The sequence below is a fragment of the Eschscholzia californica genome, unplaced genomic scaffold (genome assembly GCF_041429995.1).
Source record: "Eschscholzia californica isolate CP2 unplaced genomic scaffold, dmEscCali1.0.p SCAF_1, whole genome shotgun sequence".
NCBI classification, from domain to species: domain Eukaryota; kingdom Viridiplantae; phylum Streptophyta; class Magnoliopsida; order Ranunculales; family Papaveraceae; genus Eschscholzia; species Eschscholzia californica.
This window is the reverse complement of record NW_028238198.1, coordinates 25,146,665-25,163,699: the sequence shown is the minus strand read 5'-3', so window position 1 is coordinate 25,163,699 and position 17,035 is coordinate 25,146,665. Positions and strand designations below refer to the sequence as shown.

The 17,035-nt window shown below is 34.2% G+C and overlaps 1 protein-coding gene and 2 long non-coding RNA genes across 3 annotated transcripts; 1 reads left to right on the top strand and 2 right to left on the bottom strand.

Annotated features, from left to right (window-relative positions):
• Positions 1-307: 307 nt before the first annotated feature.
• Positions 308-3,658, bottom strand: LOC147565430 (uncharacterized). The gene is made up of 4 exons (XR_015230197.1): positions 3,072-3,658; positions 2,888-2,959; positions 1,651-2,684; positions 308-1,131 (listed from the first exon to the last, which is right to left on the bottom strand). It is a non-coding gene; the product is annotated as an uncharacterized LOC147565430 (long non-coding RNA).
• A 767-nt stretch (positions 3,659-4,425) lies between these two features.
• On the bottom strand, positions 4,426-9,395 carry LOC147565429 (uncharacterized). Its single transcript, XR_015230195.1, has 3 exons — positions 8,790-9,395; positions 8,513-8,581; positions 4,426-7,578 (listed from the first exon to the last, which is right to left on the bottom strand). It is a non-coding gene; the product is annotated as an uncharacterized LOC147565429 (long non-coding RNA).
• Positions 9,396-10,573: 1,178 nt separating this feature from the next.
• Positions 10,574-16,470, top strand: DDB2 (damaged DNA binding 2). Its single transcript, XM_086651913.1, has 11 exons — positions 10,574-10,952; positions 11,034-11,124; positions 11,636-11,763; positions 12,353-12,475; positions 12,575-12,663; positions 12,778-12,898; positions 13,516-13,607; positions 14,112-14,241; positions 14,420-14,668; positions 14,737-14,933; positions 15,827-16,470. Exons 1-11 carry the CDS (start codon positions 10,731-10,733, stop codon positions 16,053-16,055), a joined length of 1,671 nt encoding a protein of 556 aa, XP_086508039.1. The 5' UTR covers positions 10,574-10,730; the 3' UTR covers positions 16,056-16,470.
• Positions 16,471-17,035: the final 565 nt, after the last annotated feature.

Genomic DNA, 17,035 nt, shown 5'->3' with positions numbered 1-17,035 from the left:
TGAGGGACATTACATCCAATCAGTTAAAAATTGAGGTCCAAAACAGAATTAATCCATACTTAAATTAGGTTCGTTAGATTCAACCAAATCATATAAAAAATAAAAAAAAATGTATTGTCAACTTTAGAACAACATTTTATCTCTATAATAGACTAGGGTAAAACCCGTGCCTCCGGCACGGTTAAACTCATATTTAAATACAATTGTGAAGAAATATAAAATAAATGATACGGTAAGAACTTCAACGCTTTTTGTTTTGAAATGTTTGGACATTGATAATTAATCAAGAGAAAATACTGAATTTTTTGCCTTAAATAATTAAAAACTTTTCTTAAAAAAATTTAACAGATATAAAGACTACACATCAATCGAAAAATAAAATAAAAGAAAAAACAATTCTTTTGTGTATTTGTGTTCTCCTAAAGGACTTTTTTGTTTGTGTACTTCAGTTCTCCTAAAAGACTTGATATACTTGAAAGTAACAAAAAAAAATTGAAAGGAAAAGATAACAACTATGTTTGGTTCAACTTGGGCATAGGGAGCTTAGAAACGCAGTCTGACAAAAGTAGTTTCATGAAAGCTTAAATAGCTCAGAATATTAAATCAAACAAAAAAACGTCCAAAATGAAAGTACAAATTTGGACAATAAAATCTTCGAAACCTAAAAAAGAATTAGTTAAGGGTTTTACATATCATAAATCAAGATTGAAATCAACTCGTTCAGAAAACAATCCACTTCCAAAGGCCTAATTAATCTTCCGATAAATTTAAATACTATGGTTTCTCTACTATAGCAAAAGAAACCCTCAAAACAAAATGGTTGAAATTATGAGTTCCGTTTTCCTGACATCCCCTCAATGGTATTATTAGATCTCGTCAAACCATACTTCTCTAAGCGAAAAAATTGATCATGATAAATAGTGTTCTTTATAAACCTTAATTACCACATTGAACTGAGAAGAGCGAAGAGAAGACTCTGAGACTTCTTCCATTCGTTTGGAGCGAGTCTAATGTTCTTCGTTTCACTATGTTAAACTCATGTAACCGAACCTTAAAATACCAACTTGATGAAGAATTTTTTTGCCATGACCTCTACAACCCAATATTCTTTTGGACCTTCTAGAATTAGTTCTGCAAAATTCATGTCATTTGCAAACTCAAAAATTTGTAAGATTAACAAAAGAACCAAAGATTGAAATGTCAAATTTGAGAGCTTTAACAATATTATTTTGCAGGATCCGAACTTGCTTACTACAAATGTACATTTATTACGGCTGAAAAGAAGAATGTTAGATATTGATTCTTTCGATATCTGAGGTAATAATTATTTGAAACCAAACTCACAAAGAGAGATAGCTTGTTAAGTGTTTTTCCTTCAAGCTACGTATTCAAAGACCATAGTAAAAGAGGGAGGTAAATCACGTATATGAAAACATAAAAAAAATCATTTGAAAAAAAAAATCACCTGCTAAGTATGGTATGCAATTGCCACTGAAAACATACATAGATATGAAAACCCTAATATGAAGATTATAAAGTTGTTACTTAACTTTACCGGTTGATTTCTAATATCTACATCTCTAAGCACAAAAAAGAAAACCTAGAACATTTTTAAGAAACTATAAATCACTTATTAATTAGAAGTATTACCTTCCATTGGTTGTGGACCTTCCAAGAACTTGGAATGCAGGATTAACATCTCATTATTCTCCTATTGCAATGATTAATAGAAATCATAGATTAGATCAATAAGTATAACAAAACACAATTCTCTCATATCAATTTCAGATTATTCTTTGTTTTGCGTTGTCATCTTCATTTGAATTTAAACTCATAGCCAGAGGTAAGTCTTCTTCATCGATATTTGAATCATCATCGTTTCGAAAAACCTAGCTAGATTTAGATGACTGATGCTGCATAGGGTTGCTCAGATTTTAAAGTTAAACGGAAATGTTATTGAGTTTGACTTCCAAACCATCTTTGACTGCTTGATGTTGCATAGCGTTGTTTTAATCCTTCAAGCATAAGTTGCACTGCCTGGTGGTTATAGAGTGATGAAACTCTGCGTTAGGCAATAAGACAGGTTCACACAAGAAGAACTTGTAAATACAACTCACGAAACTATGGTGGCTTAAATGGTTAGATTTTAATTAGACTTAACCTCCGTGATCGAAGGGTTCATAGTGCTTACTAATTATTATAAATAATACAAGAACACATAAATAACGAGCATATGATTTACTTTAAGCAAAGAACATATAGTATGTAAATACCTTGGTAGTCGATATCTATGGAGCCAATCAAGAAATTTTGGATAAATAATTTACTGTTAGTTTCAGCTAAGAAATGTGTTTTTACAAAATCTTTGATAGATGATGCTAACTAATGCTAAGACTAAAGCATGCCTCTCTACTAAATGAGGATTTAGTTGTTGATGTAATATATTATTTTAGTGATCTAAGTTTCGTATGAATTAATCTTTTTTATAGTAAAAACGTTTCTTTACGGATTTAAAAGTGAGACAGTGAGACGCCCAGTCAGTGTTTGTGTTTAATAAGAACCTTAGGAATCGTTCGAACGGTGGTAGGTTTTATTCGACAACAACCTCCGATCAACGTTGCTCCTTAATCCCGCCTTCTTGTAACAAATTCTTTGAACCTCTTTTCACCAAAACACTTGGATGGCTGCCAAATCAAGATCATTATAATCCGACAACGAAAAACAAAAGAAGATAAAGAAAGTTTTTCTAGATATCATCATAACTATAAACTAAATCCACCATATATTACATGGATGAGTAGGTTCTCTATAAAAACGAATATCAATATTCAAATTGACGCAAAAATTTAATTAAAGAAAAACAAATCAAGGAAGTTTCTTCACTCACCAGCTATCTCTTCGCTTTGGCATTCCATACTTCACTGCTATTAGGATAAACCAATGTCGATTTTTTGATTAACTGAATATTAGAGAGAATCGTCGTTCAAGAAAACTAAAATTTAGATCCATGTAAAACAATTTCAAGAAGATTTAACTTTGCATCAGGACATAAAGCTTAGGTGTACTTTTACCTCTTTGAGTTTGAAGATTAGACTTTCTTTGAATTAGGGAGCTGCACAAATACTTCCAACCACATTTACTTTCTCACTCTTATTCATTCATGTGAAGAATTCCTCAAAGCTCTCTCCTGAGGAGGCCTTTACATCATCAACGGAAATAAAGAGAATCCGGGAGGACATGGTTTAATTTGGACGCCTTCTTCGCGAAAATACTCTACAGATGCTTGCGAATTATGAATGAGAACAAAGTTAATTCACATATTGAGACAATTTTACAGATTTTACTTTTACTCCTACTGCTAGACAAATACATTTTATATCAACATATAACCAGCAAAAGAAACTACTCTTAGGTGGTGTTTGTTTTTTTATTTGTGTCTGAATCTGAATTGACTGAATCTGAATTGGCTGAATTGAATTGACTGAATCTGAATTGGTGGAATTGTTTTACCAATGTGATGTTTGTTTTCTTCATCTGAATCATTATGTCTGAATAATTTTTTTTGACCATTATGCCCTCATTAATACATTAAACCAAACAAACCCTAAGCCTTCCAAATAACCAAATAGACCCTAACTCCTATTCTAAAAAAAAACCCTAACTCCTGGCCAAATAAAAGTGGTAGAAATTAGGGTTTTTTTCATTTTCTCCTCTCATATCCCTCTCCCTCTACTCGCCGGATCTCTCTCTCCGATGGGAAAATGGTCGCCAGATCTCTCCCTCTCTCTCTCTCCCACTCTCTCTAACCGATGGTGAAACAAAACCCTAATCTATTTCCCCATTTTTATGTTCTGGTTTGTGGTGGTGGCTGCTTGTTCATTGTATTGGTGGTGGCGGCTAGTTTGTGGTGGCCTCGATCTGGATAGTGGTGGTGACGAAAACTTGTTCATTGTGGTGGTGGGATCTGGTTCGTTGTAGTTGTGGTAGATCTGGGGTCATGTTGGTGGTGGTGTTGTGTTGGTGGTATTCTATGGTGGCGGTGGTTCTGTGGAGGCGTTGCTTATGTGGGTGTGGTGGTTCTATGGTGGCAATGGTTTTGTGGCGTTGGTTGTTCTGTGGTGGTGGTGGTTCTATGGTGATGGTGATGGTTCTATGGTGGTGGTGGTGGTTTTGTGATAATTTTTATTTATCACAAGGGTATTAGTGTCATTTGATACTTTTCAGAAATGGAGCCTTTGTTTCAGACTTCTTTTGAAGTCTGAAAAAAGTGGGACCTTTTTCAGCCCATTCAGTCAAAGACCAAATTCATCAAAATTTTCAGATTTTCTTAAATTGAAAAACAAACATCTGAAATCTGAACCGACATCGAATTCAGATTTCAGATCTGAAAAATAAAAAAAACAAACAGCACCTTACACAATTTAATCATTCCAATCAATTTGTATTATCACAAATCAATCTAAACTAACAAGATCACTTAAACAAGTGATTAACAAACCATAACATGTCAAAATTCTTCACTAAGATCCACAAAAAAATGTTTCAAAAACTAATAATTTTGATAAGAAAAAACTAAATAAATTGAAGATTAAAGAAAGTAACCTTGAAGATACAATGGGTTATTTGGTTGAGGATTTTCATCCAACATCTGGAGCTCACAGTCCATTATCCAAATTAGTATTTCGTTAATAAACAAAAAAGATTACCATGAAATACTGAGAATTGAGAAAGCCATGACTACTTATTTCCCTTACTTTTGATGTTTAGAAATAAAAATCTTAATCATCCCTAACAGAAAACCGAGAAATCTAAAAAGAGCTGATGAGATCTATGAGAGATTGAGAGAAGTTTCAGTAATAACCCATCTTCATCATATTTGCACCTCCATCTTACTCTGTCTCTAAAATATTCTTTCTCCTTAAAGAGCTCTGCAACCCTTTCTCTCCCTAACTACTACTACAGTTACAATACTGCTAATTGAAGACGACAAGATGATTTATTGATTTTGTCTTAAGCAATGAAAGAGATATTAAATTCTCTATTTTTGCAAAGATTAAGAACATATTTCAAGTTTGAGAGAGTGTTTAAAGGGATTATGATTGATTTTAGAAGTAATGGAAGAAATTGAGTACCGATTAGAGAAGGAAGATGAGAAGATAAGATGCTGGTGGAATATAAGGGGTTGTTCTCACTCAATGGTCTAGATGATCTCATTAAGGGTTTACTGCAGAGGTTTGACCGTTTTAATGACCTAAGTCAAGTTGGATCCAACGACTATGATCGTGGGTACCATATGTGAGATAAGTGTGAACGACCCAGATTTAAAAAAAAAAAAAGATCTAAGTGGTTGTCCAAATCAACATCCAACTCACCATCAAGGAGCATTTATTTTGTCCCAGTCAGCACAACCCCACTCTGTTTTGTTATATAGACGAGTATAGTTTTGATCATATTTTGCTTCCGCTTAACCGGCGGCGGTAGCCGCTTCAATGACTATCGTCCGCCGGAATCACTAATTTTTTTTTATTAGTTTCAATTAAATCAGGTCAATATCCTAATTTTTTATTAGTATTCTCATTATATTTGATTCAACAGATCGTAGTTTGGATGGGAGTACTTGCTAGTAAATAGATCATAATCAACCTATGGAAAGATATTCAAGATGATCTTCATAGTGTTACTCGGTTCATGTTAATGGTTTCTATTTCAAGTTAGTTATGTGTTGGTGGAAAATCGGTATCGTAAAAGAATCGTAAAAGGGGCAGTTTTGGCAGGAGCAATTATTTCGTTTCTTCCCAGTTGGGAAATCTTCTCGGTCGTTGTTTATTACCTCAGTTTTGACGCTGATTATTTTTTGCCATGAACCTCTAAATCCGTTGTGATTATGTCATATTTGCTCGTTACCACTGTCCTAAATTACTTGATTATTTGTGTTATCTACACCACACAAAAGCTTCTTAACAACCAATCCATTATAATGAAGTATATGTCGAAGAATCGTATCATGAAGTTTCTCCCCATGAAGTTATTTCCCAAATTGAACTTTTGGTTTGATCCTCCGTTCAATTTGCGGGAGGGTAATAAGGGTAAAAGAGGTGTTCAAGTCAAATATTCCTACCCAAGAAATTCAAAGGAATATTCTCATATATATCTCCAAGATATGGATGCACTAGAATTATGATTATTTCTGTATTTACGTTATTTATTTCTATCTATTGTAATTCTCTTCTAGTATAAATAAATATAGAGGTATATGGTTTTCCTCAACCAAAACCTAAATCTTTCAAATTTTTCTCCGGTTGGTAAGGAGCACAATCAAATCACTATGTAATATAAACACTTCAAAGAATAACAACAACCAAACAATAACAGACAAGTTTTCTCCGGTTCGTAAGAAAAGATTTTTGGGCCAAAAAATAAGTATGATGGAAAAATTAAATCAATGAAACATTAACATTCGAGAGAGAGATAAAAAGAGAGAAAATAACCTGTTCAGCTTGGTTGAATCCTTAATAGGTGTGTAGCTACAATAAAATTTGCATACAATGGAGTTTTAATCATTTAAAGTAGGCACACGATGAAGCAAAGTAAACAATAACAGAAAGTATTAACCTGTAGAACACAAAAGATAAAGTAAATTAATATTCTAGAGATTTTTAAAATGAAGAAATAAACCAGAAATTGAAAAGTGTTTGTTATTGGATACAACTCGCCTGTTTGTTTACCCAATTTCCTGTAGAACAACAACTCTTGGAAAGATAATATTAAGTAAATACTATGACTTAAAAGCCAAGCTAAGTTTGTGATGTTGAACCTATCCAAGAAACTATTAAATATGTGTTTGAATCAGACCTAAGAGCTTGTATTCAAGTTTAGTTATTTATGATTATTTGAAACTATTACACTCCTTAATAATGAAGAGAACAAAACATTACTCCTTAATAATGAACAATAACAATGGGTATTAGACCAATAACACAATGGTGTTCTTCTTCTCAGTGACAAAACCATTTGGGATAACATTAGGGATTGGATTATCAAAGCTATACAAAGAAACCAACCTTAAATCTCTAATACCAATGAGATTATTGAACGCATCATCAACTGGTCTAAGTCTACATGACTTTGGTTGACCTACTTGCTGCTGATTTCAAATCAAGCCTTACTCTTACATTGTCGTTCCCTTCGTGTGTGGGTGGAATGCATCACTTATTGTCAAAATGGGCTTGTAATTATTTACTATACTATGACTTAAATCCCAAGATAAGTCTGTGATGTTGAAACTGTTCGTGAAACTTTTAAAAATGTGTTTGAATCAGACCTCAAGAGCATGTATTCAAGTTCAGTCATTTACGATTGTTTGAAACTGTCACACTTAACAATAAAAAAAGCAGAACAACACTCCATAACAATGAAACAATAACCAAATAGGTATTAGAACAATAACACAAGAGTTAAACACATGTATTCAAGTTCAATCAGACATGTCATCAAACACATAGTGTGCAAAAGATTAAGAACTCACATGCTTAAATAGTCTACAAGCAATAAGGCTCGAGTTCAACCGTATTCCTGAAACTGAAACAAATAAAGTTGGATTAGAGCTACCAAACAATCTCCAAGCAAAAAGGAATATTGGTTATGAAATTTATTGAAAATAGGTGTGTTCCACTACTCAGTTCATCATTATTGATTACGGTTACCAATTGATTATAGCCAACTCAGGAGCCCCATGGGCTTAAAACAGTTCACGGGTTAGGCACAAAATGGAGAATTTATAAGTAGTATCTAGGCACTGCCAAATTTTTTATCTTAATTCGAGTCGTGACACTTAAGAGAATGTGGTTACACATAAGCTATAACTGAGTTGTTCTTGTATAATTTTTTAAGGAGATCAACAACGTTTTTTAGTGACTTCTTTGTGTTAGTTTTCTACATATTTCTTCAAACAATGAGAGATTGAGAGCAATTCAAGTTGTGCAAATTATTCTTGCTTATAGTCAGTTCTGGGGAATTTGCTCTAGGTAATGGTAATTGAAACAAATATAATGCTCAAAAGAACTATGTAGCAGTTAGATGTAGGTAAAAGATATTATTCTTCGGTTCTTGGCTACATACAATTAGCACTAATAATTCAAGTTGGATGCAAGGTTAGACCTAACCAATGTGCAGAAGAACCCTCTTACCTAACTAATATGAAAATAACTCTGCGCAGTTAGAGCTTTGAAAAAACATACACGCAACATTTGTTCTATAGCGGGGAATTATATTAATGCTTTATTGACAAAACAATAATAATAGCATCAGGGATTGGATTATCAAAGCTATACAAATAAAACAACGTTAAATCTTTAATGAAACAATATATAACACAATGAGTATTAGATCAAAAGGTATTAAATCCACTTCACGAAAACAACACAACTAACGCAAAACTTGTTAAACAAATAATCAAGCATTCTCTTTAGATTCATGATAATTAAAAGACTAAAGCAAAAAAGTCAAGTATTACCTTTTGGAGATCTCTCAACTTTTGAATGTAGATGCAGCGAATCCAACTTTCTTTAGTGCAGATGAGTACCTAAATGAAAGACAAATAAGAACTGTTAACTCTATAGGAATATGAGGTAAAATCTACTAACATAAACACATCTAATAAAAATGTTCTAGGAACCCTAATTTTGATTTGAAAAGGGTTTGTTACCCTATTTGATTTAATACAACCCTAGTGACTGTTCTCATAGGCATTTCTTAGAATACCTAAAATGGCCAATATATGTAGAACATACCAATCAATATCGCAATTGATCACTGTTCTCATTGGCAGTTCTTCAAACACCGAAAAAGCTCTTTCTCTGTATATATATATATATATATATATATATATATATATATATATATAGAACATACCAATCAAGTTGACTACACAAAATCCTTAAATCAAAACCCAGAACCTGATACCCTAAATCGGTTGTGTAATGGGAGAAGAAGATGTAAAATGATAGAATGGGAGAGGTAAAGCTAAAGGTTCAGGAAAGAAAGAAAAAGATGGGGGAGATGAATCGGTTAAATCATCTGTTACAAGAGAGAGATGGCAATGAAGTAGTTGATTGATGTGTAACCCGTGGATTAAAGATTATGATTATCTGTTTTGGGAGTACAAGAAGAAATGGGTAGATTGAGGGACAGTCGTTTCAGAGGAAGATTGGAAGAGGGTAACGAAGGGTTGATGGGTAGCACGGAACCGTTAGATATCTACCGACGTGGCGAATAGGACGACAAGATTTACCCTAGTCAGCATCTAGGAACATTAAGTTTGTCCTAGTCAGATTGTCCTAGTCACAACCTTTTTCTTTTGTTATATAGATGTTTACATTACAATTGTTTCAATATGCATTTCATTATTAATAATCATTTATTACTATTCATTATAATGGCAATATGTCGTTTTATAGATGAGATCATTGAAGTTTATTTTTGTTTAAGAATCTCATTATTTAGTATAATAATTTATCATTAGATAATGATAATGATTTTTAACAGCCATATTCCCATTAAAAAAATAAATATCACAAATGGATGAAGGTTATAAAATGTTTTCTTTACTATACAATATAAGAAAAAGATAACCTTTGTTGGGTAAAATTTATTGAAAAAAGAAAAGAAAAGAAAATATATTATGTTCAAAATAAATTGAATAAATTAAAGAGAAACATTTGTTCAAAAACCCAATAGAAGTAGGTTTTGGTGATCAAAATAAAGGATATTATTAATATCTAGTAAAGTAATTACATCCCAATTAATTCTTTAGGTTAGTTATTTTTCTAATATTTCTGTCGTATGTAAAATTGAGTTTGACATAGATACCGAAGAAGTTAACCTTAGGTAAATTGATTTAACTTGAAAAAACCCATCTTATTTATAAGTGATTTAGGTAAAGTTCAAGATTCGTGTTCTAACTCTGAATAAGAAAATACGGTATAAACATCTTAACTCAGAGAGGAAATTAAAGAAAAAGAAAATGAGAAATTGTTTCGCACCTCTCTGTAAATTAGTAAAAGTTGAATCGATTTTGTGCACTAAAACTGATTCGAACCCTCCAATTTTAGATCAGACACAAGGGTAAGAGTGTTCATTTTGAGAAAGGTCATAACAATCTTCTACGAGGTTGGGGTGCCATAAATGTGAGGCGCTTTTAACACAAAATTCCTATTGGTTGAGCATGGGGTATGGTCGAATCGAGAATTGAGAAAGAAAGGGAAATTTTATACGCGGTCACCAGTTTTTCTATATGCACTCTCATCAAAGGTTTTGAGTTCAAATTAGAGATGTGAGTGAATATAACAAAGATGGGTAGTGCATTTAACATTTCCCAGAGAGTAAAATGTTCAATTCAGATCAAAAAAAAAAATCCAAAACTAAAGTATAAAGCCCATTAAGCTGTCAGCGGTGGTTACTAAGCCACGTTTTATCCCGCCAATTAATTTAAGAAATTACCTAATATAACCCTCAATTTTTTGAGATTTCCTATTAGGAAAAGCAATAATTAGCAGACATTCGAAAGGGCAATTTCGTCATAAGAAGTATCGGTCAAGTCGGTTGTTCTTCTTTCCTCCCGCTATTATTCAATTTGTTCTTTCGTCTTCTTCTTTTCCGCCCTAAATCTTCTTCGTCTTCTTCTCAGTTTCTTCAATCTTCAAGAAAACACCATTTTTAAGTTTATCCCCAAAATGCCACCACAAACCAGAAGAAGTTCTTTTCCCAGGGTCGTTATAGAGAGAGAAACTGATTCTGAAGTAAGTTCATCAGAAGAAGAGGAAGTAGTAGAAGAACAAGAACTAGAGGAAGAAAATGTCGAGAAATTTGAAGAAGAAAAAGAAGTTATTGATGATCTTGATGTTAAGAAGAAAGGAAAATCTCCTATTACTATCAGTCTTAAGAAAGTTTGTAAAGTATGGTGATTTTTCTTTTTCTAGGGTTTTTTTTGGTATGTCTCTCTTAACAGTAGTTCTCATAGTTTTTTCTGGCTACAGGTTTGTAAACGTCCTGGTCATCAAGCTGGATTCTTGGGCGCTACTTATATCGATTGTCCCATGAAACCTTGTTTCCTATGTAAAATGCCTGGTAATGTTGATCTTTTTTAATTAGGTTACTTTGGGGTTTTGTGAGAAGAGTCCCATAGGAGGAAAGGGTACTATAGTAACCAAGAATATATTTCTAGGTCATATCCACTGGTCACAAATTGGTTTTGGTATTGAGTTGGATGACCACAAACTTAACTTTGTATCGGAACTAGACCAATATGTGATAGACCCAACGAACACGTGTCCCACATCACCCAAATAAGTAAGATGCTTGTTAAGCTCAAAGAATGCCACATGTGAGGGAGTGTCTTAGAATAATCCCACATGAGAAATGAGCACTCTAGTAACCAAGATTATAATGTCTAGATCTTCTATACTCATTGCCAATTGATTTTGAGTTGGATTACAACAAACTTATCTGGTTTCTTTTCAAGTACTTGTCATTAAGTTCTTGGTATAGTCGTGTTGTTATAAATCTTGAATTTGGATTTTAGTAGTATTTATGTATTAATGGGGAGTATGTTGTTTCTTTGGTTTTTCTTTAATTGAAGGTCATACTACAATGTATTGTCCACATAAGGTAGCAACAGAGAAGGGGGTTATCCCCTCGCCTTGTAGGAACACTAGAAGTTCTTTGGATTACATTTTCGAAAGACAGATAAAAGCCAAAATTGTGAAGGTATGTGGTTCTTATCTATGGCCTATGGGTACATTATTTTATTCTTAATATTTTTTTGTAAGATTTCAGTTGTCTTATTCAATCTTAGTCATTATTGCTCCTTGTTAACACCTTTTTTTTAGTTCCAGTTTGTTACACTAACCGAACTTGAATTTTGGAGTTTTGCTTTGTGTCGTATATGCTGGTTATGCCAGAATGTTTTGTGTCGTGAGGAATTCATGTGGGTTGCATTTAAACTTCTTCTTTCTAGTTTCTATACGTTTCCGCAAGAGAGTGAATTATGCCAAAATGGTTATTCTATTGAATTTGGCCTTGACAAACTGGAAGTAATGGATATTCGTGGAGTGTAAGTTATTGGTGATCTTGTACTGGATGGTAGTAGCATACAGAAACTTAGAGCCCCAGGTTTATTTATTTATTTTCTAGAAAAAACGTTGTCGATTATGTTAACTGACCAGAAAGCACACTGCATATGGATTATATTGATTTAATCATGTACCAGTTTGAAGTTGGATAATTGTTTAGTTTAATTGATGACTTGGGGTTAGATGGAAAGGTTACATTCATAAAACTGGTTGCTATGTGATAGATCAAGCCAACGTTTGTGATACCGGATCAAGTGGATTGTGCTGTAATACGATATCATAGTAGACGTGTAACTTGCTTGGAGTTCCATCCCACTAGCAATAACATTCTCTTATCAGGAGATAAGGTACATTCAAACGTCACTACTTGTTATTATCGAAGTAGACAGGTTTTATGGTCTTTTATTAATGATCAACAATTGTTGTTTCACCTTTTTATTGCAAAGAAAGGGCAACTTGGAGTTTGGGATTTTCAGAAGGTACATGAGAAGACGGTTTATGGGAACATACATTCTTGTATCCTTAACAACATGAGGCAAGTCTAATCACTGGGCACACTTGATTTCTCAGTTCTATATGAAGTCCCTTTTCCTTATCATTTTTATTACTTACTATGAAGGCTGATATTTTTGTTCTCTATTTCATGCAGGTTCAACCCTTTTAATGATGGAACTGTATATGCCGCATCATCTGATGGGACCGTTAGTTGCATTGACCTAGAGACTGGGTTGTCATCTGAGTTGATGAACCTCAATCCAGATGGATGGCAGGTACTTCTTTCTTACTTATTTCCTTTCTTTCTTACGCCCCCCTATTTCTTTTCTATCTCCCCTTCTTTTTTCGTTCGAGAAAAGCTGTGGTTAAGCATTTTTCGCATTGGAATTGTGATTACTACAGTAATATTATTCATTGTTCCAAGAAATTGTTGAAGAAAAGTTTCTTCCATGTTATCTAGATTTTGGCAGATCTTAGATAATTATCTAATTTCGAGATCCCATATTATGTCTGGGCATGAAACCATGCAGAGAATTTCTGAAGTGCTAAATATATCAGTCAATGTTCTTGTAATGCTTAACTTATATTTGACCGACCTTTTCATTAGAATGAAATTTAGGATTTCTGCATAGCAGATTTTGTGTCAATGTTAACTATTTAATGCTATGCCGACTAGAAGTTCTTTAGTCTGCCATGGGTTGAGCTGGTAGCTAAACATGGTAATTTATCACCGTTACCTGCTCCTGCTCCTTGCTTTTAGGTATTCGAGTTTTAAAATAATCGAGAAGCAAAAGAAAAATGTTTATGGTGCGAGCCTTGATAACTCCATGGTATATTTCTTAAAGTTATAACTGAAATTCCAGTCAGAACTGATCGGGGATTTTTTTCATAGGGCCCTAGTAAATGGAGAATGTTGTACGGGATGGACGTCAATTCAGATAAAGGTCTTGTGCTTGTTTCTGATAATTTTGGATATCTTTACTCGTGAGTACATTCAACCCACATATATTTGATCATATGACTTTTTTATTTTAATTAACCACTTTTGTTTTGTCAATTGTCATATGGAAAGACTACTTCAACATTTTTGTCATTGTTTTCTATTATATCTATAGAATCTGGTAGGCGACATGTCTTCTTTGGTAATTGTTAAGCTAAGTAATTGCTTAATCATTAACTATCAAGTGTGGCTCCAAAACTGTCGTGTTTAATTATCACTCACTGGCTGGGCCTTATGTCCAGTGTCATGTCGACCAAGATTTGACGGCCATGTAATGTTTCTCTTCACCATTCTCGTCGTCGGACAATTTTGAACATAGTTTGACATGAAGTGTTACTTCTCAAAATTTTGAGCTTGAAACAGACTGAAATTTCCTTGGTATAACCGTATAAGATTTTTTGTAGTAATGTGATCGAGCTAATATCATGTGTTACTACGCAAATATGCTTACCACATTAGATTTGGTTATTTTCCTTTCCTGTCCTTAGTGTGGATATGCGGTCCAACAGCAAGGTCGAGAATACTCATTTGATCCATAAAAAAGGTACTAAAGTTGTGGGGCTTCACTGCAATCCCGTTCAGCCGGAGCTTCTACTAAGTTGTGGAAATGATCACTTTGTGAGTTTCTAATACTGGTTTAGATGTTATCAATGGTTCTATCTATTGTCTTGGGGCTTCCTTCCTTCGCATATTTATCAATAGCATAAATCTGTAATCCTTTTTTTTCTTTTCTTTTTTTCATTTTTCGTGGTTGTGTTTTAATAAGTTCTTAAGTCAAAATTATATTTTCCTCCAGGCTCGTATCTGGGATATGCGTCAATTAGCAGCTGAGTCCTCCCTTAAGAATCTCCCTCACAGCCGTGTTGTGAATTCTGCTTATTTTTCCCCCAATTCTGGCAGCAAAATTCTTACTACTTCTATAGACAATCGTCTTCGAGTATGGGATTCCATCTTTGCCAATTTGGACTCCCCTAGCAGAGAGATAGTGCACAGTCATGATTTCAACCGGCATTTGACGCCTTTTAGAGCAGAATGGGATCCAAAGGTGATCATTCTCTGATCTTGCCGCAAAAACCACTGTAATTAAGACGCCTAAAATACTTATGTTCACAGGATCCGTCTGAATCCCTTGCTGTTATTGGACGTTACATAAGTGAAAACTATAATGGAGCTGCCTTGCATCCCATTGATTTCATTGACACCAGTACAGGACAACTTGTTGCTGAAATAGTGGAACCAAACATAACAACCATCAGTTCCGTGAACAAGTTACACCCACGTGATGATGTCATGGCAACTGGGAGTTCGAGGTTTGAACTTTGTTTCTTTTATGATGCCATTATGCAACTAAACTTTTTTTTCTTTGAAGAAATGAAGAATTATGTTGAAACAAAGAATAGAGTTATAATGATATACATAGACGGTCGATCAAGATTACCCGTAATCACTAGATACCAACACTAAGAATACCATTGCGGAGTGGTAATAACTATTAAGAGCTTTTTTATTCGTAATCAAGTCCTTATAAGAAACGGAGGAGGCAAAATGCTTTTCCTTACATCAAGCGTAAAGCAAAGGAAGGCATTCCAATTTGACGGAATCAAGTTCCACCTGAACATTCTTGATCATAGCTCTTTTTCATCTATTTATCAAAACCCCGCTTCGTTCTAAGGTTGTACAAGTTCAATTTCCAATATAGAATCTTATGATTTTTCTATTGTGCCCTTAGACCATGTGTGTGTGTGTGTGTGTGTATATCCACACTGCCTTTGAAAAGAAGTTCTTGGTCAGGCAGGCTAGGCGATTAGGACCCGGAAAACAAAAAGGTCAGGACCTAAAACTTCCTGACGCCGCCTGAGCCTAAACTAAATATTACATTGTCAACAACATGGCTTCCCACTTCCCAGGCAACCCTGAAATCAAAACAGCCAAGTAGCTTTTATAGGGTCATAAAGAAGTAACAGAAAGTATTGTTGGAGAAAAAAATAGTCTTGATTATGGTAGTGTTTGTTCTTATCTAAGTCAGATCTGACTTGAGGTGTGAATTGACTTCAGTCAGATTTTACAATGTTTGGTTTTTGTCCGATTTGTATTTAGACAACGAGAGAAAACGAACACCACATAAAATAAAAGCCTTCGATTATTCTTTTTAAACTACCAGACTCCTGAATCCTGATTAAGTAAGAAGCATGTGATTTTTCAGGTCCCTTTACATTTGGAGACCAAAGGAAAAATTCGAACTCATTGAAGAGAAGGACGAAAGTCGAATGGTTCTTTGTGGAAGAGCTGACAAGAAACTCAAAAAGTTTGACGACGAAAGTGATGGTTCTGACCATGACAAATTCACCTCCAAGAGGAAGAACTCCAAATCCCAGAAATCCGAACCCAAATCAAGGAGTCTGAACAAGGGGAAAACAAAGGTTATGCGCTAATAATTCCTACATCAGTTCCATCAGAAGACACATACATAGGTGAAAGCTTCATCCTTGTACATTAAACTTATATGTACGTAACCCTTTTTCGTGTCAGGTAAATACAGCTTGGGCGGGCCCACATTCAGTCCCGACGATTTGTATTTTGGGCTCATGGACTGGTTCAGATAACTACCGGTGCCCTTTTTGTTCCCCGTTTAAGCTTCCTAGTAGCTGTACTACTGTTGTGTTTAATTTTCTTTTAACTATTTATGATCAAAACTTGTTAGCAATTTGGCTTGTGTTTCCTCATTTTGGTTTGTATGACTATGACTTAGTTATGAGGATAAAACGTTTGCCTAAACTATTATGAGTCAAAGAGATGATAGGCTTGGTCAGATCTTTGATAAGAAGAGTAAATTTTGATTCTTTGTCACGACTTGTTTGGTTATTTCCAATTTGACCCTCCATTGTGATCAACTGAAAGATAGACCCTCGTATTTGTTCAACATCCCCTAATAACAGGGTCCATATTTCTGTTTGTCCAACTTTAATAGTTATTTTTATCTTTTCTTTTTTACTCTATACTAGGGTATAGCCCGTGCCCTAATAAAAGGATTGATTCACTTCAATAGTTATCTTATTTTTCTTTTTTTGCGAAATTACTAACATATCTGGTTATATCATTAATATATTTGTTCATTTACACTGCTAATTTGTTCATTGATTGATTCACTTCTAGAACTAATATAAACTCAAGTTTTGAAAAGAAAATCCCATAACTTTTTTCTTCGGCAGAAAACTAACTCGTCTCCGAATGATTTGCAACCCGAGAGGCTCGAGACTTTTAACGGGTCGTGCAGGCTACGGGCATGAAGATACTCATTTGTCCGCTCCGATTTTCCCGATGGCCGATCGAAAATTTCACCCTCAAGCCCGATATGCCCGTGCGCGCGAAAGGAAGAGTCCTAGCCCGATCGAACCCGCCCAATTCCCACCCC